This window comes from Nothobranchius furzeri, chromosome 12 (genome assembly GCF_043380555.1).
Source record: "Nothobranchius furzeri strain GRZ-AD chromosome 12, NfurGRZ-RIMD1, whole genome shotgun sequence".
Taxonomy (NCBI): Eukaryota; Metazoa; Chordata; class Actinopteri; order Cyprinodontiformes; family Nothobranchiidae; genus Nothobranchius; species Nothobranchius furzeri.
Genome location: NC_091752.1, coordinates 26,793,440 through 26,819,148, shown reverse-complemented (window position 1 = coordinate 26,819,148; position 25,709 = coordinate 26,793,440). Strand labels below are relative to the sequence as shown.

Below are 25,709 nucleotides of genomic sequence, written 5' to 3'. Positions count from 1 at the left end.
AGAGTGTTCGTTGCAGCGTTCGCATTTGAAGCTCGCTTGTTCTGTACAATTGCTTTTGCAGCTTCATTGGTGCCATGAAACTAATCTGAGTGTCAAATTATTAAGAGTATTTTTTTATTGTAAATTTAAACATCTTGTTCACTGAGATGCGTATAAGACTTGTACTTTTTGAAATACAATCTATCACGCTGAGTTGAATATGCATGCTGAATGTGAAAATATTCTTCAACCCCCATCGCCTGCGTTGACCGCACAAAGGAAAAAGACGGGAAAACGTTCGGGTCAAAAAAAGCCAGTCCTCAGGGAAAATTAGTATTCATGGACTCATCCAATTTGGTTTGCGACCACGTATTTTTTTTTTTTGATGGCCACGACAGAGCAGAGCATGTCTCGGCCAGTAAAAGCTAAACGTTAGCATTAGCAACTCCACAACATGTCAGAACTCCTTCAGGCTTGTTTTATTTGTGGAGATGCAACATCAGGATTGTAGAGCAAGCAGAGGCAGCAGGAGTGTTGTGTTGCTGTTAGCCAATCAGAGGCAAGATGTTGAAATATTATCATGACGTTTTTGCACCCGTTTCGCCATCTAACTCCAACCGAACTGAAACAGGAGCGCCAGAGCTTTTTTCCATAGAAAAGAAAATTACAAGATATTCATTCACACTGGAGACCGGAGCAGGCTTGTTGGAAATAAATTATTTCAAAGCTTATTTTAATGGGTTTTTTTTTAATTTGTTGTTTTTATAGATTTTAAATTCAATAACTGGTCCTTTTCAAAATAATTATTTGTTAAAAACACTTAAGTTTGACTGAACCAGTGCAGTCATCAAAACTACTTCGTAGTGAATTTTTAGACACTTTGTAACTGGCAACAAAGTTTTGCCTCTTAGAAGCAATAAAAAATTACATAAGAAATTTGCACAAATGCCCAAAGAAATTGGATTAAATTTGATTTGGTCCAAATACTCACGCCATTGTCTCCATATTAATGTCTTCTGAGGCATCAAAATTCCCCCTCATGATCTAAAGAAAGAGAAAGAAACTAAGAAGTTTTAGTTGCATCTGACTAACGGATATATTTCCCCAAACAAATGCACCTCTATGATTGTACATTACAAATCCGCTCCGCTGCTTCTGTGTTTTCTCACCTGGGGTATGTTGCTCTTGACCCACTCCGAGTTAGGGAGGATTTCATCCCACATGATAATACACCGCGCCAGAGTCTGGTAGTGAGGCAAGAAGACGACGAGCAAGTATGCCAGATTAATGAAAGGTGGGAAAAGAATCATGTCCCTCACACACAGAGAAACACACTGCTGGCGTCACACTAACCCTCAGGAGCAGAAACTCGGGCTTAATGAAGTCCAGCAGAAACCAAGTGTCTGGAGGTTTCAGCCAATCAGCAATCGATCTATTGGACAGAAACGGGATGAGAAAAGGGAGTGTTAATACCTTCCCTCAACACCCTCTCCACCAAGAGGAGGAAAACATCAGCTGAGCCTTGAAGAAATTAGGAACTTCTTGACCAACATACAGTTGGGAGGTGGAGGAGTCTTGTTCTTCTGTAGGTTATGATGCTCTGATGTTCTCATGGATAAGAATTAGCAGAATGTAGCAAACATGAAGCAGATTTAGGACATTTAGAATGATGAGTCAGAGGGAACACTCCATATAATATGACATATATAAATATGCAATATTTGTGGTATATTTTATACCAATGCAATTCCCTTTTCCAGGCTGTTTTCCTGATATTTATTAGTTTATGGGTGAGAATAAAGAAATAAATCAATACACACAATACATTTTAGCAAATGAACAGTGATTTAGCAAAATAAACAGAGAAATAACAAGCTGCACATGACAATCAAATCAGCAATGAGCCAGATGAGTCAAAGCAGCAACACAATCTGTGACAATATCATATAAGGCTTTTTAGATTATGGTACTCATCGCAAGCAGAGAAATTTATATTAATTGTGATGCACAGCTGCATCAACTGTAATTTAATATGTTATGTTCTTTATCATACAAAATCTACTTTGTGGAGCTTTGACTATGTTTTATTGTTATTTCCTCAAGAAAAACACCCCTATAAGGTTTTTGGCTTCACGCATGCATTTTGCCTGTCTGCTGCAATTATTAGCTGGTGTGCCCAGCAGGCTGCATTCAACTGGATGGGGTTGTTGCTGCATCATCATGACCTGCACGTCCCCATCTAGGTAGTCTCGAATACGGACTCCTCCTACCCTGGACTGTAAACCTGCTTGGTCTCTCTGTTTAGCTAGCGGAGAGTTTAATCTCCATAGTTGCGAAAAAGTGATTCCTTTCTTATCTAGTTTGCACTGTAAATAATGCAAGAACCAAAAAATTTTGTTTTATCTGCAAGAAGAACAGGATCCCTGTCCAGACTTCCAGAAGACTTGGCAGAAATGATTGGATTTCATCTTCATGGTCTATCAGAAACAAAGCCAGAATGTGATCGTGATTTCAGACTAGTTGTTAAACCTCCGCCAGTACCGAAGTGGATTTTCAGACCGATTACGTCTTCAAATCGATGCCATTCCAACAGTAAAAACCACCCGAAATAGAGCCAGAGCTGAGTACAACAAAAATGCTACTCACTAGCTGAGTGGTAATAAAGTTCAGGGATGACTCGAACAAAGATTCAGGCTGGGTATCTGCTACATCTCAGCCGCCTTTTCTCCATTCATGTGTGTGTGTGTGTGTGTGTGTGTGTGTGTGTGTGTGTGTGTGTGTGTGAGAGAGAGAGAGCAGCGCGACAGGGGGGCTAAGTTGATGGTAATGATGGTGAATCTGCTGTCTCTGGGTCTGCAGCTGTGTACTATTGTGGAATTTGCACGGGGGAACTGGGACTTCATCAAATCCAAGCATCTAATTTCCAAGATGAACGAGTGGGTCATGAAAAAAAATTTTATTTAATAAAAAATGGTATCCCAATAGAGCCAATGGCAATATTTTATCACATATTTTGCCTTTCTTTGCTCTGGAAGGTGTAACATAACCTGACACTAGCCCTTTAAAAAGTAGGTGTGTGTACTTTCATAGAGTACACGGCATTTGTCTCAAATATAAGTGAACAGAAAAAAGCTGGAAAATCTTTTCATTAGCACCAAGTAAGGAGCTGCTTAATACAGTTTTAAAGAGATTCTGTCTTTTTGTGATGGTCAACTATGAATAACTTCCATTTTCTCACCTGTTGTTGGTTTTGAGGTAGATCATAGCGAGGGCCAGCGTGGCCCCTGGACATGTGACATCCACATTTATCGTATCGCCTTCCTAAAAACCAACCATAAAGTTAATTAACTAACAGGTGTTTTGTCATTTTGTTGTGTAATAAGGTGAAAGCGTCAGAATTCAAACACGCCTGTGATCCTTAACTGGTGCACAGAGAAGAAAGCACATCAAATGTTATGATAGCTAAATGAAGGAGAGGAACTTGTATATTTGGACAAACTGAGGTAGAGAAAGATTTATGCACTCACTTTGATTTGGTAGCTGGGTGACTTGTGTCTCTCTCGGTTGGCTCCAGCTTGAGCTCTGCGATGACCCCCCACCATGTACTGGTACAGCTGTTCAGGCACGTTAAGGTCCGTCATCCCAATCAGGTTGCTGCCATGCTGAAAGAGGAAACAGATATGTAAAGCATGCAATGACACGTTTCTTTCCCTTTGGGCTTGTCCCTTCAGGGGCCTCCACAACAAATCTTCTGCCAACATAAACCTCCTTTTACGTTCTGCCTGGTGGCTCCAACCTCCTCTGTAACCATTGTCTCTCCTCTGAATATGTCTAAACTAACAGTCTGACCTGGACCTTTTCTCCAAAACATCTAACATGACCGGTCTCTCTGATGTCCTTATTCCTGATCCTATACATCTCCGCCACTTCCAAGTAGAATCTCAGCATCTTGAGCTCGACAGCTTCCAGTTCTGCCTCATGGACACGGTCTCTAAACCAGACAACATGGCTGGTATCACTACTGTCTTCTACACCTGTCCTTTCATTCTTGCTGAAACCCTTTTATCACACATCATTGTTCTCCACCCATACCAACCTTCTTCACACACTTCTTCACCTCTTTTCAACCCTTTCCATAGATTTGGACTATAAACCTTCTTTACCTCTGCTCCCTGTAACATCACCGTTCCACTTGTGTCCCTCTCATTTACTCACGTGTATTCTATCTGGCTGTAACTGATCTTCATTCCTCTATTTTCCAGTATATATCTCCACCTCTCTAGCTACTCCTCCACCTGCACCCTGCAGTCACTGCAGATCATGTTGTCATCTGCAAACATTATAGTCAATGGAGACTCCTGTCTGACATCTGTCAGCCTGTCCACCACCAAAGTAAACTAAAAGGAGTTTGGAGCCAATCCCACCTCCACCTTGAACTCCTGTCACTGCTACAGTACACCTCACTGCGGTCTCACAGCTCTCATACATGTTCTGCACCACTCTTCTTCTCTACCACTTCAGTTCCTCTCTCAGCAGCCTGTCATGCACTTTCTCGAAATCTAAAGCCAATGCAGATTGCTTCTCTGCTCCAACACCTGATTCAGTGGTTAAATCACCCGTTCAGCAGCTCATCAAGCTCTGCAGAAGCCAGTTAATCACCTGCTGATTAAAATGAAGTGTTTTGAAGCAGTGAAACAAGAAAAACATGCTAGATAGTGGCCTTCGAGGACCAGGATTCCCCAGCCCTGACCTAGTCAAAAGTTCTACTGCCAGCTCTGCTACACACCTCCATTCCTCCATGGTATGTCATCGGGTCTAAGTGCCTTTTCCCCTCTTCATCCTGTTCAAAGCTTTCCTCACTTCATCCTTACTAGTCCGAGCTGCTTCCTGTTCCACAACAGTCACATCATCTTCTCTGTGACTTCCTGCTGATTCTTCCTCTTAACCTTTTCCTGCTGCTATCTCCACCAATCGGCCTTTCTCAGGATCCCGTCTTATTCATTTTTGTCCTCCTGATTTTGCAGGTTAAATGTTTCAATTTCCCCCATTTTTATGACTTTTTATTTATTTTTATACATTTTTTGTTGATGATGATGTTGTTCATGATTTTTATCTTGAGAGGCACTATATAAAAATCGTTTCTTCTTCATCTACATTCTAATTTTCCTCATTCATCGGACCTCCAAAGCACTCTTTCCATCTTCCCATCACTAACCTGGTACCCTATCACCCTATCCAGCAATAATACTGAAAACGTCAATGAATCAATATTCTTCTGCACGAATCCCAGTGATAATAAAAATATCAATTTATTTTGCCTTGATTTCAACCAATACCGCTTCTAAATCTGAAGTGTTGTACATGCTGATGTTAGATCTAAGTGGCTTACCCCAAGACAGACCATACCCAGAGCGAGTCCAGCAGCTAGTGAATAGGACTCTCTGTCGGTACAGTACTCCATCTCTGGACCAGGGGGACGGCCTGGAATAAAGAAGCATGAAGAAAAGGGACTGTAAGCAGCTAAACTTACACAGCAAACTGGTAAAATTGACACTGCTTTAGATGTGGTGTTTCAAGGTTTAAAAGTGCATTGTTGTAATGTTCTACATAGGAAAAGTGCACACACACACACACACACACACACACACACCTATCTCTGACAACAAGACTTCAGCATTGTGTCTGTGCCCAGTCCCCTGGTATACCAGTCCGACACCAATTACAGCAGCAACCTGAAAAACAAACAGTGGGGCAAAGGACTTTATGCTGCTGAACTTTTGACGGGACCTATAAACACATTGTTTATATTTTGCAGATCTGAATGAACGCAGAACACTCATGCCCATCATGACTTCTCACCTGAACATTGTGCGGCACATCCAGCTCAGTGGAAGTAGGCGGGAGAAGGGCGGGGATGTGAATGCTGAGCAGGCGGGTGGTCGACATGTCCATGGTGCCCAGTTTGGCAGAAGAAACACCCAGAAGGAGTCCAACGCTGGTCATCTCATGGCCCTTATGGACACAAGGACACACAGTAAGGACAGCAGAATACTAATGAAACACACGATCCAGGATTCTGCTGCATGGCGCTAGATTCCTGCATCCTAAACACACGGAGAAAAACTATTTACCTCCAGCGTAACACGTTCATTACCTCAAAGCACGACTTTGGAGACAAAGAAAAGCAATCATCTTCCACACTGGATAACTGTAACAAACAGCTTTCTGCAGACTCGAGTTTGTGTGTTTGTTTAACAACAACAGCATGAAACACCTTCAGCATCAATACAAACCCTCAGCCGGACAAAGTAACATTTTAGCTTTTGCTACAAATGAAACTTGCTGATTGAATTACCTTAGTAAGCTTCATCTGAACACTTTAGGCTAGAACTATACATGCTATAAACTGTACACACGTCAGTTACTTGTTAATTTTTTTGGCATCAAATAAAAAAAAGTTGTTTTTTTTTAAAACAAGGATTTTTCTAAAATTCATAAGATTATTAACATTTTTATTTACACATCTTGTAGAAAACACCAAAACATGTTGAAGCCGTGATCACAAAATACTCAGGATGTTAACCAAACCATTTCAGTGTAAAAAACAGGTAGTTTACAAGTTTAGCAACACAACTCCGTTCTCTGAAAAACCACAGCAATGCACAAATCTAATAAAGCCATCTATTATACGTCTATAATTTATCTTTTACAGCGAGGGTTGAAACAAGAGAAAACCACCACCTACAAGCAGGCTTCACCATAAACCACGTTCACAACTGTCATTCACAAAGGTAGCTGTCGGATACATGCACGCTTCGCTCTCGACTTCACACTGTTTGCCGTTTTGTTTTTGGGACGACAAACTCAGGGTTTGTTGAGCTGCAGAAGTCTGACAGGACACCATTTCCTAATAACATATTTGGTTATTTGGATTTTTTGTTGTCAGCATAATGTAAATAACATACAGGATGAAACTGTATTTATGTATAAATCAAAAGCACTGAAATAATTAGCAAATAAAGCCTAAAATCGTTTTAGAATCCAGTACAAGGTCCTTTTATGGCATTCTAAATCTTTGCATGGCTTTGCTCCTCCTTACCTCTCTGAGCTACTGGTTTTTTACTCCCTGCACCGTCTCTGAGGTTGTCTGATTGGATGCTCCTGGAAGTCGTAAAAACAGGGCGCAAGCTCGAGGTGACAGGGCTTTGTCTGTAGCTAGGCTCTGGAGCGCATTAGGTTGGCCTCTTCACTGTCTGGTTTGAAATCTCTTAAAAACCCATTTTTTAAGGTTTGGCTTTTAACTCAGCATGAGAGTCTTTTTAGTGTTAGTTCTTAAGCTTTAGTTTTGATGCATTTTTATGTTGTGTATCGTTTTTAATGTTTGGAATTTCTGTGAAGCACTTTGGTCGGTTTTATGCTGTTGTAAGGTGCTATACAAATAAAGTTGGCTTGGTTAAAATCAAACAAAATGAGAAGCAATAACGTTGAATAGATAATAGTCTTAGTTTGGTCTTCTGGCAACATCTTGGCCTCTACAAAAACGTTTTTGCTGAGAAAAAAAATAAGATCTGGTTTGCAGCATCCTGTTTTTCTCACCTGAAAGTAGGAAAGAATAATCTTGTTTCTAATTTCTCAGAAGCCAGAGTTTCAGTTTGACTAACTGCTTGGCTTTGATGCTACACAACATCTTTCATTTACACTCATTTAGAGAGAGAAGTGAGCTTGCTGTGTGTTTGCAAGGTAATGAGAGTAGAAGGGTGCTTCTTCTCATAACCTGAACTTTAAATTTGCCATTGCACACAACTTCATGTGTGTATCGTTTGATGTGATCTACTGTAAGAACTACGTGGCTCACAATGAATCAAACATGTGTCTATAAGTTCTCTGGAAACGTCTGCCAATATCGCTTCCTACTGAGTTGCAACCAATCAGCATGAGTTCACCACAAGTCCCGCCCCGCGACTCTACCAGGCCATTTTCGAGGACATATCCCAAGGCTAGTACTTGGGTGGTTCTTGAAATGTACCTGGAAATGGTCCTTTTGGGCCAGATCAAAGAAACGGAGACACGTGCATGCCGCAAAGGTCCAGTAAAATTACTCGGACTGTTTTGATAGTGGAAACAAGCTTATAGTACGTCTTCATGTGGGTGTGCGCAAACCTTGGTGAGGTAGTCATGTATGTTGAGCGTGGCCAGCTTGGTGAGGTGACCATTCAGCCCAAGAGCCATAAGGAAGCCTGCATACTCATTAGCCAGCTCAGGACTCTTTGGCTTGTTGTAGGCAATCCAGGCTGAGTCCACCTTAAGAAGAAAAAAAATTATTTTTATGTATAGAAGTCTAACAGAGGTTTTGTTTACCACCAAACAACGATAGAGCAGAAAATAAACCAAAACATCCAAAAACATTAATCGGTGCTTGAATGTGCTCAATCAGAAGCTTTGTTTTGTAATTATGGTTAGGAATGGTTATGAATATGTATCATTTAGGAGACACACACAGTGATATTTGAACATCATTGTTGTAAGAACCAATGCCTCAGTAGTGCTCCACAACATTCTGGACCGTAATCTGATCAGGTCTGACCTATTTTATACAAGTCTGAACTATTGCAATAGTTTTAAATACAAATGTGGAAATAATAGAAGGCCATTATGAAATAAGATTAGTTTTTCTGATGAATCCAAAGGATTTTATTAAACGTAACAACTATGTGTTGCAAACGTTTCTCCATGATTTTACTCGTTACCTGTGCTGTAACTTCCTGTTTGCAAACAGCAGACAAAGAAAAACAAAATACGCTGCAGGCGGCCTATCTGATAGGGCTCCAACCACTAGGTAATTATTTATTTAACTGCACTGATAATAAATAAATCATCATCTACATATATGTTTAAAGCCAATGCTTCTTAAACAGAGCCTTCAATAGCCTGCTACAGTGATGTTTTAACAGCAATGTGCTCCATGAACACATGAGGGCAGTATAATCTACTAATGGTAGCCTAGACTGCAGACAGCCCAACCAGAGAAGAACTTCTGAGGAACAGGAGACGGAGGAGATTGTATAGTGAAAACTAAAGATGGCGAATCTAACAAAGGAGGATGGAATGGATGTAAATACATTTTAGACAATAAAGGTGTGAGAGCACTTCACTGAGAATGTAGAGGGTGAAAAACAGATCTTTATCTACACGACAGAAGCTCTTTAATACATGTGGAAAACAATCCCCCTGCAGCTGTGATGCAGCCGTGTCTCGATATGCAAATAGCAAGTTATCGTGTTCTGTTGATGTTTTTAATTTTGTTCGTACTGTAATTTTAATCTCAAGGTCTCATCGTTAGGTCAATATAATCTCAGTTATGTCTGCTAACATGCTAGGAGTTATGGTAAAAAATCATCTGTTTTGTTTTTGAGCAACTAAAAGAGTAAATCACTAGTAAACCTCCTCTAAATAAAACAGTTTAATTTTAAATCATTTGTTATCCTGGTCATTATTTTGTTTTGCCATAGAAAGTTGTATCTGAATCAAAGGTGGACAGATTTGAGCAGGTAAGATCTGCGCTGGAGCACCGGACACCGTCCAAATTTTTGATTAATGCAAGAAAACGTGTTTGTAGATTTTTTTAAGACAAAGCAAAGTCTATCTATAGACAGCTGTACACGAGTTCATGAGGAGGTGGTGAAATCTCAGACTAACCTGTGAAGCTGGAGCTATTTTAAGTCCAGCTGCTACTCCGTTATGGAAACTGGGCCAGCTTGTCATGTTGGGAGGAACATCAATATTCCCACTGTTGAGATCGACCATAGTATTCCTCGGAGGAGCACGACCTGAGGTAGGAAAGGACATGAAATTAAGAATATCAAATACATATGATCTCCCTGCCGATTATCCACACTAATGGTGATTTTCAAAAGATCTAAATAAATCCAAGTCTTGTGTTGAGATAAAAGCATTCGAGATTCGGTTCCACCTTAATACCTGTTAGATTGAGTTTTGGAACAGGCAAAGGCTCTGTTAACACCGGGTGGTAGGAGAAGAGGGTGAAAAGGCCTCTGCCGACAGGAAGAGCCATTGTTCTCTGACACAACTGAAGCAGTCTGAAAAGGACAAAATGAAAACAGCAGATTAAAGAAGTCAAGAAAAAAGAAAACAGCAGAATGAATAAAATATTTACCCAACAAAAAGTTTAAAGACTTTTAAAACTGTAAACCTCACCGTCACCTGGCCGTTTGAATATTCAGATCAAATAACTGCAACACATTTGTAATGAACTCACTTATTTTCTTTCTCCTCGATGTACTCGTGGTCTGAAACCTCGGGTAGTTGTACTACACTGACCCGGACCGGTCCAGAGCTCCGGAGGAGCCTTCTTACTTCCTGGATTCGAAGATCTTGGCTCCAGATTAGTCCTGTGACCTGATGAAGACACAGAGGGAAAACAACATCAAAACTTTACTCTTAGAAGTTTGAAGAGCTAAAAAGTGTTCTGCAAAGCTTAAAAAAAAAAAAAAAATAATAATTAAAGCTGCAAGCAGTGTCGTTCGGCCCTAGCAGCTCCGCGCCGCTCCGGCCTGGCCGGCAGTCTGGTGCACCCGGGCATGTCTGCAGAACATAAACATCGACCACCCCGACACCAGAAATCGTGAACGGTCTCCTCATCTGCACCTCACCCTGACTCAGCATCTTCTCTGAGCCCACCATTAAATTACACATCTAACCAGTAAGGGATACTCTTACCACACTGATGTTGTGACACAGACCAAGTTCAACGCTATTCTGACCACGTTTTTTGAAGTCATTGAAGGTTAACGTTATCTAGGGGACGCTGTGACCAACTACAGAAAAATCCCATTGAGGTCAACTTTGGTTGATAAAGATGGTCTTCTGTTATTTTGGCATCAATCAGACGTTGTGTGTGTTATCTAGAGCCAGAGAGCCGAAAGGGGGTGGGGCTACAGGGGTTTGAACCAACAACCACATCAATGTGTTTGGTGCAGTCATATGACGACACAAGCCAAGTTTAATGCCATTCTGACCTTGTATTAGGGAGTAATTAACTCTTAATCTTATCTAGGGGGCGCTGTGACCAATTACATAAAAATCCCATTGAGGTCCTCTTAGGGAGTCAAAGATGGTTTTGTGGTAGTTTTGCATTAATCAAACGTTGCGTGTGCTTTCTAGAGCCAAAGAGCTGAAAGGGGGCGGAGCTGAAGGGATTTGAACCAACAACCACATTAATGCGTTTAGTGCAGTCACGTGATGAGACAAGCCAAGTATGATGCCATTCTGACCTTGTCTTTAGAAGTTGATAAAGTTTGAACCCATCTAGGGGGGTGCTGTGACCATTTACAACTAAATCTCATAGAGGTCATCTTTGGTCATCAAAGATGGTTTTCTGTTAATTTGGCAGCAATCAAATGTTGCACGGGTCATCTAAAGCCAAAAGGCTGAAAGTGGGAAGAGTTAAAGTGATTTGAACGAGTGAGCACATACATGTGTTGATTGCAGTTGTGTGATGACTCCCACCATGTTTGATATAGTTTGGAGCTTTTTTGCAGAAGTTACAAAGGTTTTATTGTATCTAGGGGCACTGTCCCAAATTTAGGAAATATTCCATGAAGCAGTTTGTAGGTTGACAACAATCATTTGTGTACAGTTTGGTGTGAATTGCATCATGCATGTGTTATTCAGGGCCTAATATCTGTCAGGCGGCGGAGGTAAAGCGATATCAACCAATGACCATAGGATTGTGTTGGGTGCCTTTGTGTGATGACATAAAGCAAGTTTGGTGCAGTTGTGACCTCGTCTGTAGGAGTTATTACAGTTTTAAAGGTATGTGGGGGGTGCTGTGGTGATATTATACAATATTCACCAACCATTTGTGCCTCATTGGCTAAAGAGCATGATTGTTGATTGCCATGTTTGGTCTTGTGCAGATTTGAGGCTGTTTGCGGAAGTTAGTCAAACTTACAGTGGGGCAAAAACGTATTTAGTCAGCCACCGATTGTGCAAGTTCTCCCACTTAAAATGACTACAGAGGTCAGTAATTCACATCATAGGTACACTTCAACTGTGAGAGACAGAATGTGAAAAAAAAATCCATGAATTCACATGGCAGGATTTTTAAAGAATTTATTTTTAAATCAGGGTGGAAAATAAGTATTTGGTCACTTCAAACAAGGAAAATCTCTGGCTCTCACAGAACTGTAACGTCTTCTTTAAGAAGCTTTTCTGTCCTCCACTCGTTACCTGTATTAATGGCACCTGTTTGAACTCATTATCTGTATAAAAGACACCTGTCCACAGCCTCAAACAGTCAGACTCCAAACTCCACTATGGCCAAGACCAAAGAGCTTTCGAAGGACACCAGGAAAAGAAGTGTAGACCTGCACCAGACTGGGAAGAGTGAATCTACAATAGGCAAGCAGCTTGGTGTGAAAAAATCAACTATGGGAGCAATTATCAGAAAATGGAAGACATACAAGACCACTGATAATCTCCCTCGATCTGGGGCTCCACGCAAGATCTCATCCCGTGGGGCCAAAATGATCATGAGAACGGTCAGCAAGATTTCCAGAACCACATGGGGGGACCTGGTGAATGACCTGCAGAGAGCTGGGACCACAGTAACAAAGGTCACCATCAGTAACACACTACAACGGCAAGGAATCAAATCCTGCAGTGCCAGACGTGTTCCGCTGCTGAAGCCAGTGCATGTCCAGGCCCGTCTGAAGTTTGCCAGAGAGCACATGGATGATACAGCAGAGGATTGGGAGAATGTCATGTGGTCAGATGAAACCAAAGTAGAACTTTTTGGTATAAACTCAACTCGTCGTGTTTGGAGGAAGAAGAATACTGAGTTGCATCCCAAGAACACTATACCTACTGTGAAGCATGGGGGTGAGAACATCATGCGTTGGGGCTGTTTTTCTGCTAAGGGGACAGGACGACTGATCCGTGTTAAGGACAGAATGAATGGGGCCATGTATCGTGAGATTCTGAGCCAAAACCTCCTTCCATCAGTGAGAGCTTTGAAGATGAAACGTGGCTGGGTCTTCCAACACGACAATGATCCCAAACACACCGCCCGGGCAACAAAGGAGTGACTCCGTAAGAAGCATTTGAAAGTCCTGGAGTGGCCTAGCCAGTCTCCAGACCTCAACCCCATAGAAAATCTGTGGAGGGAGTTGAAAGTCTGTGTTGCTCGGCGACAGCCCCAAAACATCACTGCTCTCGAGAAGATCTGCATGGAGGAATGGGCCAAAATACCAGCTACTGTGTGTGCAAACCTGGTAAAGACCTATAGTAACCGTTTGACCTCTGTTATTGCCAACAAAGGTTATGTTACAAAGTATTGAGTTGAATTTTTGTTATTGCCCACATACTTATTTTCCACCCAGATTTACAAATAAATTCTTTAAAAATCCTGCCATGTGAATTCATGGATTTTTTTTTTCACATTCTGTCTCTCACAGTTGAAGTGTACCTATGATGAAAATTACTGACCTCTGTCATCATTTTAAGTGGGAGAACTTGCACAATCGGTGGCTGACTAAATACTTTTTTGCCCCACTGTAAGGTCACAGCATCGCGCCAGAATTCGCCATGGCGTCAAAGCCCCTCCCTTTCTGGAAAGCTATCAGAACTGAATGGTCATTACAGCATCATGAAGAAAGTGCATGACCTTAGTGTCATGTTGACAAAATTAGAGAGAACAAATATGGGCATTTCACCATAAAATAATCGACTTCCTGTTGTCAGGGGGCGGGGCTTAGGTGATGTCAGCTGTCCATATTGTCATTGTCTTGAGATGTGGTCAGTGATCACACAGACAAAGTTTGGTATGGATCTGATCATGCACATGGGAGTTATTACGTCGAGTAATGTAATGGCGAAAGGTCAAACTTTGAGGCTTAGCCACCCCCACACCTTTCAACTTTTGAAAAATCCGACAGTTGAATTTGTTCCCCTATAGCTTAAGAGTATATAGCAGAAGTCTGAAGGTGATTGGTCAAAAGGGCGACGGGGCATCATTCTCCAAACGTGTGCAAAAACCACTAAATCGAGTACTTGGACAAAAATGGCTGACCTCCTCTGCAACTTTGCACTTGGCTCCAAGAGACTTTTTTGTAGGTCCTGAAACACTACATTAGTGTACCAAATTTCGTAATCCTCAGTCAAAGCACGGCTTGGGGCTGACAGTTTTAATGGTTCTAGGGGGCGCCATTTCAGAAAATAGGCCACGCCCACAAACATTTCACGTCCATTTCTATTGGTGGTCAGACTAGCAATATCACAACTGAGGAAATGAAAGGCAAACGTATTTCCATGGCGCAATGGCGAATTTCGCCATGCTCCCAAAGCCCCGCCTTTTTTCGAAACCTGCCAGTACTGGAGACCAAGTGACCTCAACTTGTCTACTGCTATTTGCCAGAGATTGCTGGTGATTGGGTGAAAGGAGTCCAATAGGGAGCGGTGAAAAAAGAGTGGCGTGGCAACAGGTCAAATTTTGAGGCTTAGCCACGCCCATACCTTTCAACTTTTGAAAAACTCGACACTTGAATTTTTCCCCCTATGTCTTAAGAGTATATAGCAGAAGTTTGAAGATGATTGGTGAAAAGGACGATGGGGCACCGCTTTCCAAACGACGTGTGTGAAAACCACTAAATCGAGTACTTGGACCAAAATGGCTGACTTCCTGTGCGGCATTGACCTGGGCTCCAAGAGACTTTTTTGTAGGTCCCAAGGCACTACATTAGTGTGCCAAATTTTGTAGTTCTCAATTAAAGCACAGCTTTTGACTGACCATTTTTATGGTTCTAGGGGACGCTATTTCAGAAAATACGTCACGTCCACCAACCTATCACGTTAATTTCTATTGGGAATCAGACTAGGATCACTCACCAGAGATTTTGTGGTGATATCATGATAACTGAGGAAATGAGAGGCAAATGTATTTACATGGCGTGATGGCAAATTTTGCCATGTTCCCAAAGCCCCGCCTATTTTTGAAACCTGCCAATACTGGAAACCAAGTTACCTCAACTTGTCTACTGCTATTTGCCAGAGATTGCTGGTGATTGGGTAAAAGGAGTCCAACAGGGAGCTGTGAAAAAAAGAGTGGTGTAGCAACAGGTCAAAGTTTGAGGCTTAGCCACACCTTTCAACTTTTGAAAAATCCGACAGTTGAATTTTTTCCCCCAGCTTAAGAGTATACAGCAGAAGTTTGAACGTGATCAGTGAAAAAGGCGACGGGGCACCATTCTCCAAACGTGAGCAAAAACCACTAAATCGAGTACTTGGACCAAAATGGCTAACCTCCTGTGCGACTTTGCGCTTGGCTCCAAGAGACTTTTTTGTATGTCTTGAGACACTACATTAGTGTACCAAATTTCGTAATCCTCAGTCAAAGCATGGCTTGGGGCTGACAATTTTAATGGTCCTAGGGGACGCTATTTAAGAAAATAGGCCACGCCCACCGGATTTTCACATCAGACTTTTTGGGGGGCCGGACTAGGATCACTCACCAGGGTTTTGTGGTGATATCTTTATAAATGACGAAATGGGAGGCAAATGTATGGCTACGGCGATACGCCTGACTTTGCTGTGCCGCCACAGCCCCGCCCTATTTTGAAAACTCCCATAAAGTGACGCCAAGAAACAACCACTTGTCTTGAGTTACCAGCTACAAATTTGTGGTGATTAAGTGAAATGTGGCGATTTGGAACCTATCACAGTAAAACTTGACCTTTTTGGTCCTGAGGGGGCGGGGCTAGTGTGATGTCCTCATTCAACCCTTCAATTTAGTTTGTGGTTGGATGTCGAATGACCACAGACATTCTTGTAACTACTCTATTTGAGTATGAAGTTATAGCCATTTATATTTTTTGGGCGAGTAGTCAAAATTCAAGGCCTGGCAACGCCCCCTGAGCATATACGAAATGTCAGTTTTATTTTTTCTATTTGATCGCCCATGCCTTCTGAACAATTTCTCACAACTTTCGAGACGATTGTGTGAAAAATGATAGAGTAAATCAATCAGAAGCGGACCCTAGAAACAGCCAAAATGGGGTCAAAATCACCACTTCAAACCAAAATGGCCGGGATCCTGTTTGATGTTGACCATGGTAGCAAGAGGCTTTCCTGTGCGGACTGTTGAGTACTACAAGTGCACAAAATTTCATAACTGTATGATAAACTAAGCTTTATGGAAGGGGTATGTTTCACATTCTAGGGGGAGCTGTGGAGCAAGTTTTATTGCGATTTTTTTGGGGACCTTTAAAATACTAAATTTTACACCACGCCTGACATGTGTGCAAAAATTCCTGAGTTTTCAGGTATGTTAAGGCCTCCAAAAAGCCAATTTACTTGGCGGGCGAAAAATAAACAGCAGATACAATAGGCCTTTGCAGCGCTTTCGCTGCTCAAGCCTAATAATAACATCAATGGTCCAGTTACCTCTTGAATTATGTCTGACATCCCATCTTCTTCCTCATCTGGTTCTGTGGCTACAGGAGGCTCCAAAGACAGACCTGAACTAACAGACTAGAAAATAGTTCAAATTAAAAGTGTTCTGCTACAGCAACAATGAAGAATGAAGATAAACTATAGTCTACTCAGTTTTAAAGCTGAGAGGCTGATGACTCTTAACAACTCAAATTATGTTAAAGGGGAACTAGGCAGTTTCGGCTTGCTTTTAGCACCTCGTAGTGTCTGTAGAACCGGAAGCAACACCTACCTCCTCACTGTAAGTTTGTCTTTTCAACACCTTAATCTAACAGCTGAAATGTCTCCCCAGCCTTCATCGGTGTCTACTGGAGTGATTTATCACGAAATGAAACAAATCAGCAAGTGTTTACGATCTAAAACATGCAGGAAACGTGCTGAAACCAGACTGCAGCACCAGGTATGTCAGCTCAAATTTTTCTAAGCCTCTGGAGCTTTCTGCCCCGAGGCTGAGATTGCAGGTTTCAGTGATCTCTTGATGGCATTGGCATGACGTTCTATTCATCCTCTTCTTCCTCACTTAGCTTCTTTTCATGCTGCCGTTTTTGTCAATTCTGTATTTTTCAGGCTCCTGTGTTTACTCTTTCATTTTTATTCTTGTTTTTTAATTGTAATTTTACTTTTTTTTCTACAACTGAAGAAATTTCTGGATCATTACCCCTAAAGCTCTGCTTTAAATTAGTAAGAACTCACAGCTTTGCTCTTTGCCAGGGTCATCTTGTGAGCTTGTTTGGTCAGGTCCTGTCGCCCAATCAGCAGACACACTTCCTCTGACCAATCAGAACATGGCTGCTCACGACATCGATAGATGGCCTCTCTGATGGGCAACGCCACACCAAAGGGGACAGACTCCAAGTCTTTCAGGGTAAAACCTAGGCCAGTGACAAGGGAAGGAAGATGTTTTCAGCCTGGTCCTGAATCTGAGAGCTGCAAAAATGTTCCTCTGTGCAAAGAAAAAACAGAAATATAAATGTTTCTCTTACCCTGTGAGGCGAGCCAGACGACAAGCTGCTCAGCCAGACTCGCACTGGAAAACCTAACCTTCACACTGCTCTGTCTAAAAGGACACACATGACCATCAGTGACACAACCGATGGGAGAAAACACAATTCAGCAGATGGAAATATTTTGGAATAATTTAAAATATTTAAAAGTGCCATCCTAATCTCGTTTCTGTTTCAATTCAATCGGATTTAAAAACAAGAGAAAAGGTAAAAGAGTTTAATTGAAAAAAAGTTACACAGACGCTAAAATAAAAAGCAATGTCATGAAGTTTTCATTACCTTCTCAAGTATGGCTCACTTGCACAGGACTTCTGCCCTAAAACATGAGAGATATAGTAAAAAGAAACAGCTCGTGTAAGCTCACATGCTTCTGATTGTGCCCTTCTATGATCTTATCGTTTTCTGATCAAAATTGCTATTTCAGATCACCGTCAAAGCTGCAGGTTTTTGCAGCACTCCTGGCTGAGTCAGAATCTGTTGCGTCAACTATTTCACACATACCAGTGTTGTCCCCAGGTTTTTTAAGTCTTGGGAAAGGACTAACAGGCTGATTTGGGAGATACCGTAATAAGGCAAGGCAAGGCAGCCTTATTTATAGAGCACATTTCAAATACAGAGGCAATTCAATGTGCTTTACAATTATCAGGACAAGAAATGAAAACAACATAAAAACACAAATTAAAATACACACAGATAGAATTATAGTTTAGAGCTAAAGGAGAAGACAGTTACAGGGCAGATTACAGTGGAGACGACGCATGATAAGAAACAATTCATTTAAAGGCTGATGGGTACATTAGGGATTTAGTTTTGTTTTAAACAACTTTATGGTTGGGGCAGATCTGAGGTCATGGGGAAGCTGATTCCATATGTGAGCAGCATAGTAACTAAATGCATCCCCGCCTTGTTTTGTTTGGATCCGTGGTTCTACCAGCTGACTTTTTCCAAGTGATCTCAGAGCTCTATTGGGTGTATATACAGGAATGAGAGCGGACATGTATTTTGGTCCCATGCCATTGAGTAATTTATAAACTAGTAGGAGCACTTTAAAATCTAGTCTGTAGTTTACTGGTAACCAGTGCAAGGATCTAAGAACAGGAGTGATGTGCTCCGTTCTCTTAGTTCTTGTTAAGACTCTAGCAGCATCATTTTGAACAAGCTGCACAGATTCACAGATTTTTTGGGAAGACCAGTTAGGAGATCATTGCAATAGTCCAGCCAACTAGAAATAAAAGCATAAATAAGTTTCTTTAAGTCTGGTCTTGACATGAGACATCTGACTCTTGATATTTGACGAAGGTGAACAACACGATGCAGAATTGAAAGCACAACTCCCTTCTTTTAAAACTACTTTCTACTTCTTTCAAAAACTATTTTTCTGAAAGTATAAACATTTCAAATTATTTGGGTGCTGCAGAACCATTAATGAATGTCACGTCATTTTATTTATCTATCCTTACTTTTCAATTTCACTTAAGAAAATAGTTCAGTTTTCCTAATTTAGGATTAACTTTTAGATGGTGATAGGTAGCTCTATCAAAGCAGCAAGCTGGAGTTCCTTCCCCTTCAGGAATTATGCACATTTTTTTAGAAATCCAAAAAATTTAGTTTGACTCTGTTGTGTGATTTTTAAGTAGGCATTATTTAAGTATTTTTGCAAAGCCCACCCCATCCCGTAGAGCCCTATGCAACTGGAATGGAGCCTTGCTCAACATTAGTCAGTAACGCTTGGCATCTGCTCACGTACAGATGTCAGTCACAGAGCATGTGAGAATTTGCAGAAATACCCAGGGTGTTTCTCAATGTCAAGGCGCCTCGCGGTAGATCGCGGCTCACGTCACATCACGTGACACGTAAGTAAAGTTACGTTTGAATATAAATGTATAATGAGCCTTTTACTTTTCAAATTTGAGCACATATTGGTTAAACTAAATATGTAAACGAGTTAGTACCTGCTAGCCACCAAAGCTGCAACTACTGAGCAACTAAACAATCATAGACAACGGCTTAGTTGCATTGTAAGTAAACAATTAGTTTACTTACATTTAAACTGGAAATTTGCCCCCGCAGTAGCTGCTGCCAGGTCCTGATCCACCATCCTTTTGAAAATATTGTGCTGTATTCTGCAAAATTTTTGACCAAGGGAAGGAAACAAGGCACCTCCCATGTTTCCTTGGTCAGCTAGCTAAACGGCTAACAAACAGAGGACAGACACCTCAGTAGCACATGAACAATGGAACGGTTCCTGATTATGTATCTCCTTGGCAACCAGTGTGGGACCAAGGAATCAAGGCAAGGTTCCTTGACAATGACAAACTCCCATAGACTGATGCAAACTTGGCAACGTTTTTTAAGGACGATATTTTAAAAATCTATGAATAAACAGCATAACACGAGAATAAAATTGTAAAACAATGTGTTTTAGCTGTGTTACCCATGTAGAGGTGCACATTCATTAATGAGAGGTGTTGCTTCCAGCTGTAATCAAGGAAGTAGGTAGTGGGGTACAATACATATTACTGCCTCCAGATGGTGCCTTCTGAGAATCAACTCCAGATTTCAGCTTTCAGCCATAAAAGACTGACCTACTTACTTGAATGTAAGCCCCTTTTTTTCTTTTATTTGAATGTTTGAATTTAGTATTTTCTAACTTTAATATTGTTCCCATTTTAATTTATTTTAATTTACAATTAAAGATTTTTGTATGGCTCTTTCATTTATATAACCTGCCAATGGTCAAGAACTACAGAAAAACTACATAACTTTATTACCAGTGGCAGTTCTCACATCGCCCACAATGTCCGGGCTACATTCTGTCGTAAAGATCAAATACCTGCACTTGGAGCTATTGTGGGTTTTTTCACAGCAAACTAAGAGGTATGACTCACAAACCTTCTCAAAGCATGGCCCTGAAGCAGAGAACTAGGGGACTGGCAGGTAATATAGTCCGCTTGTCAAAGAACACAGAGGGACATAAACTGTTGGAAATTTATTAAATAAAAAAGCAAAATGACCTACAGTGGGATGAAAATGTTTGGGCAGTGTTTCCTGTATAAATCGTTGGTTTTCATGATAAAAACATTTCAATTAAATATATCACATAGGAGACACAGTGATATCTGAGAAGTGAAACAGCTACCTATAGAAACTACCCAATAAAACTGAGGTAACAATTTGCACCGATTCTTCCAAGGTAATTTATACCCCATATATGTAAATAGTACCTTATATTCAAAGTTAAGAAATACCTAAAGGAATTGGGTAAATTCTAACTTATTAGTAAAGATTACCCAAATTTCTAACTAGAAAATAATATTGTAAATTAGACACACGTGTCGCAGATTGGATCGATCCTGCAACCTTCTGCTTACTGAACCACCTGCTCTACCTTCTGAGCTACATTGCTGAACAAGTCAACGTTAGTATAAAAAATAATTTCTTCAACCAAAAGCAATACAAAACTAGCATGTTTCTGTTTTACAAAAGTTGAAATGAACTTGCATTCAGGCGAGGAGGTTGATTCTTCAGTGTGACATATTGGAGGTGTGACGTGAGTGTGTGAAGAGTGTCAAATGCATGTGTTTCACGCTCAAGGCATGAGTTGGCAGCCCAGTGGTAACTACTTGAAATGTAAAGCCATTACAGCACAGTACTGTAAACAGATACTTAGCCAACATGTACAATTGTTCTTTTTGTAATAAAATAAAACTGGTATAATTAACTCATTTTTCTTTATTTCTGTCGAAGATGTTTTGTCACATTTAAGATTTTTTTTTTCTTTTTCAAAAACAAATCTGTTTTCTCAGCGTAGGATTTACAGAAAGTGTACAATAAATGTTAAAACACAATTAGGCAGGTGCATAAATTTGGGCACCACAAAAAATATAAATTAACTTTATTTTTAGTAGATCCTCCTTTTGCAGAAATAACAGCCTCTAAAAGTCTCCTATAGCTTCCAATGAGTCTGGATTCTGGTTGACGGTGTTTTGGACCATTATTCTTATAAAAAAAACATCTCTAGATCAGGTTCGATGGCTTCTGAGCATGGACAGCTCTCTTTAACTCACACCACAGATTGTCAATAATATTCAGGTCTGGGGACGGAGATGGCCATTCCAGATCATTCAACTTGTTTTTCTGCATGAATGCCTTTGAGCAGTATTTAGGGTCGTTGTCTCGTTGAAAGATCCAGCCCCGGTGCAACTTCAGCTCCCACTGATTCCTGAACACTGCTCTCCAGAATTTGCCGATATTGAGTAGAATCCATGCGTCCCTCAACTTTAACAAGATTCCCAGTCCCTGCACTGGCCACACATCCCACAGCAGGATGGAACCACCACCATGTTGTACTGTAGATAGCAGGTGTTTTTCTTGGAATGCTGTGTTCTTTTTCCTCCATGCATAACACCCTTTATTATTCCGAAATACCTCAGTTTTAGTTTCATCAGTCCACAGCACCTTATTCCAAAATGAAGCTGGCTTGTCTAAATGTGTTTTAGCAAACCTCAAGCAGCTCCGTTTGTGCTGTGGGTAGAAAAAAGCCTTCCTCTGCATCACTCTCACATACAGCATCTCCTTGTGTAAAGTGCATCCAAATAGTTGAACGATGCACAGTGACTCCATCTGTAGCAAGATTATGTTGTAGATCTTTGGTGCTGGTCTGTGGGTTGACTAACTGTTCTCACCAGTCTTCGCTTCTGTTTACCTGGGATTTTTCTTGCTCTGCCACTTTGAACCTTAACTTTAACTGTGCCTGTGGTTTTCCATTTCCTCAGTGTGTTCCTAACTGTGGAAACAGACAGCTGAAACCTCTGAAACAGTTTTCTGGATCCTTCCCCAAAAGCAAGATGGTAAACAATCTTTGTTTTCACGTCATTTGAGTTGTTTTGAGACCCCGATGTTGATACTTTTTCTACTGTGAGTGAACATTCAAAGAAGAGGGAAACTTACAACTGGCCTCCTTAAATACTCCAAACCAATTTTGATATCATTTGAATAATTAGTTCTAAAGGTTTTGGAATCAATACAATGACAACAGTGCCCAAGTTTATCCACCTGCCTAATTTTGTTTAAACAATTACCGCACTTTCTGTTATTCCTATAAACTCTGTTTCCCTTCTCAAATATCACTGTGTGTGTCTCCTATATGACATATTTTACATAAAAATTTTTAGCATAACAACTAACGATCCATAAAAGAAAATCATGAAGATGAACAAGGCTGCATCCTACTGTATGAGCCTAGTTTAAAGAGCAAGTCACCCCCTACAAGAAACTTACTTCACTCTCACTTCATGTTTGAAAAATGCAACAAATGCTGTTGCTTGGCAGACCGAGAGGGCGGAGCCGCTAATACACACACACAGGCTCACAATGGCATTATGACATCATAATGTACCAGATGACATCATAGCATACCTCTTAGCCAATAGCGGTGGCAGATTTAAATTCAAATACAGTGCAGAATTTTTCCCTGACGACGGCACAACACTGCCAGTTTTAGGCAGAATATTTGAATTTTCACCAAGACACACTGAACTGCCAAATTATTGACTACACGTGTCTGTAGCATGATTAGACACTCCTTTATATAGTTTATCAGCAAAAAAAATGTGATTTGGGGGTGACTTGCTCTTTAAAAGGTTCTGGTATATTTAGTCCCAAGTGTGTATGGAGACATAAAACAGCCCATCAGACCAGAGGCGGTCTGCATTTTGAGCAGAAGGTGAAGTTAGCTTAAAATAAAACAAATGACTCTCTGACGTCTGAAAAAAATAAATAGTTCAGGTTGGATGTATTTTTATGTTTACAATATCTAAAAGGCGAGGAAAGTAAAATTTAAGCGTTTTAAATCCGTTTCTCTGGTCAGCATCCAGTAAAACATACCTGCTGAGAGCTTAAACAGGTATTTAGATTCGCTTGATGAGGTGGCTTTGTCATCTCCAAAAATGTAAAGGGCATAACTCTGTAAAAGAAAACAGAAATAAACAATCTTATCAATTATTTGTGTGAAAATTAACGTAACACAATTGCAGCACTTGCTCGTTAAGATCGCATGCATGTTTGCCAGCGCATAGGGCACTTCTTTATGGTCAATAATAAAATGTGTTTCTGCAAGTTTTAAATAAGCTGCAATTCATCGAGGCTGTTAATCCCTAAAGTATCAGATTTACTTTGAGGAAGATTAAAGCGCCTAAATATCTTAATTAATACTTTGCTGCACATCAAATTTTTAACCAGTATGAAGCCAACTATGATCTGTGTGTTTCATCCTAAATTGTAAAAATAATGTTTATCATACCAGAACCAGAAGCCTGGTTCTTTGACAGATGGCTGGCAGGTAAGGAAAAGGTGTGTTTTCATCCCCTCTCAAGCAGCTGCTGAGCCAGCTGAACACACATGGAGGCTTGGAGAGCAGGAAAGATGGACGCTGCATCTGTTCAATCACAGCTTAGGAGGAGCAGGTGTGGGGGGAAGGGGGAGATGAAAGGAAAGGCAACAGAAGGATAGGGCAGCAAAGGATAAAACCATAAAAAGTTAGTAATATTCTCCTCAGAAACAGGGAAAGTTTATTTTTATTCACATTATTCCTGGGCTGGCTGAAGTAAAAACGATAATACGAGCAACATCCGGTGAGATACCAGAAGTAGCGCATAGCCATTGGCTTGCATAGTGAAGTTTCGTTGCTAGTAGCAGTTTATTTCAACATTTGAAGAGGATTTTAAAAAAGGTTTGCCCTTGAAAAATGTACTTGCAGGCTCGGGAACATGCTGCGCTGTGGTTTAGTTTATGTCTCTAAAAAGACCATAAAAAGTGGAGTGCACAAATGGAGCACATCCTCAATCTATGGTCGCTAAACAATCACTGGATCGCAAGGGGTCAAGGGGGCTAGGAATAAGGTGGATATAGATACAAATATTCATAAATGGGGTTCATACCCTCCACATATCAAAACATTTATTTGGAAGGGTTTCACAAAATGCCCCGTTGGTTTCCTGTCTAAAGACGATTAAAAGTATTTAAAGTAGCAATGTGGAGGTTTCCCCCATAGGGTTTAGGAAATTGAGTGCTTTAAGAGCTCAATAAATATATTACCTCTACTTATGACCAATAAGCTGTGATACTCTATCCAAATGTAGAACATCAAATCTGCTTGGTCTTTACTGTGTTTATCAGAAAATTCTAGGATTATTTCTTTATTTAGGAATTGTACACACTTCGTTTTGATTCAGAAAAGAGTCAGGTTTATAAAAGTAAGAATTTATTTTACAAACAATTAAAACATGACAAGTTAACTAAGCATTTACTGTGATGGATGGAACTAAAGGTGATGTATGAACCTAGGTGTGAATGTGGTGTTAGTCAGAACTTCCTTATCTAGGAGAGCTGAGTTCTGGATGTAAAAGAATTTGGTTTGCGTTAAGCTATGAGGTTGATTATTATCAAAACCCATCAGACGCAATCTATCATGTCTACGTACCCACTCGAAGACCTTCGTGATAGATCCGGAATGTCGAAGTCCTCTGACTTCCAGGCACCGAGGTCCGTAGAAGAAACTGCGGCACTACTAAACCGGTCTTAGAGTTGTCTCCAGGTCACAACAGACAGATGGAACCGCACGTCTGGGACTCTTAAAGAGTCTGAGCAATATCAGCTCATTCTGCAGGAACTGTTTCTGTATCAGCTTTGCAGGTGCAAAAAGGTTTTGACGACGTGCCAAAAGCTTTGATGGGTTAAAGAGGTGTTGCTTCAGCTGGCCAGTCTGAAACTTTCTCTAAAACTGAGAGATCACCCGAGAGTGATCCAGTTTTGATGTTCTCATGTTATGATTTGTGTAGTCAACCAAAGGTTGGCAAGTTGAGTAATGGTTACCAAGACAACCTCAGAAACATGCCTTCTTTGATACGGAGGCTCTGACTAGGGTAAAAGACTATTTATGTGTCACGAGTTCCACTTAACCTTACTTGTTCTTGTGTGAGTGCAAGTGATGATGACCTTGCCATATAACCATGCTGCAACATATTTCAATCACTGTAGTCACAACCATAATATTCATTTCACACCTGAGTCATTGAGCACAGATTAATGAAGCATTTCATTATATTATAATTATTATAAGTAGCAAAAAAACAAACGTTTATTTAATGATTATCTAGCTTATAAGTTGCAGAGGAGTTCATATTTGATTTAGGAAATAATTCTTGATTTAGCAACTGATCC

The 25,709-nt window shown here is 40.6% G+C and overlaps 1 protein-coding gene across 10 annotated transcripts in view; it reads right to left on the bottom strand.

Annotated features, from left to right (window-relative positions):
* Positions 1-25,709, bottom strand: part of anapc1 (anaphase promoting complex subunit 1) — an 81,251-nt gene that overhangs the window by 22,231 nt on the left and 33,311 nt on the right. For all 10 annotated transcript variants that reach the window (XM_070542500.1, XM_054750246.2, XM_054750248.2 and 7 more), the window contains exons 24-41: positions 23,791-23,939; positions 23,376-23,454; positions 17,769-17,805; positions 17,469-17,542; positions 17,179-17,357; positions 16,438-16,524; positions 10,256-10,395; positions 9,958-10,076; positions 9,676-9,806; positions 8,140-8,280; positions 5,839-5,991; positions 5,630-5,711; positions 5,369-5,460; positions 3,507-3,641; positions 3,218-3,300; positions 1,333-1,411; positions 1,149-1,223; positions 971-1,023 (exon numbers count right to left, since the gene is read on the bottom strand). In XM_070542500.1, coding sequence (XP_070398601.1) covers positions 971-1,023; positions 1,149-1,223; positions 1,333-1,411; positions 3,218-3,300; positions 3,507-3,641; positions 5,369-5,460; positions 5,630-5,711; positions 5,839-5,991; positions 8,140-8,280; positions 9,676-9,806; positions 9,958-10,076; positions 10,256-10,395; positions 16,438-16,524; positions 17,179-17,357; positions 17,469-17,542; positions 17,769-17,805; positions 23,376-23,454; positions 23,791-23,939 — 1,888 coding nt within the window. The remainder of the gene's footprint in view (positions 1-970; positions 1,024-1,148; positions 1,224-1,332; positions 1,412-3,217; positions 3,301-3,506; positions 3,642-5,368; positions 5,461-5,629; positions 5,712-5,838; positions 5,992-8,139; positions 8,281-9,675; positions 9,807-9,957; positions 10,077-10,255; positions 10,396-16,437; positions 16,525-17,178; positions 17,358-17,468; positions 17,543-17,768; positions 17,806-23,375; positions 23,455-23,790; positions 23,940-25,709) is intronic.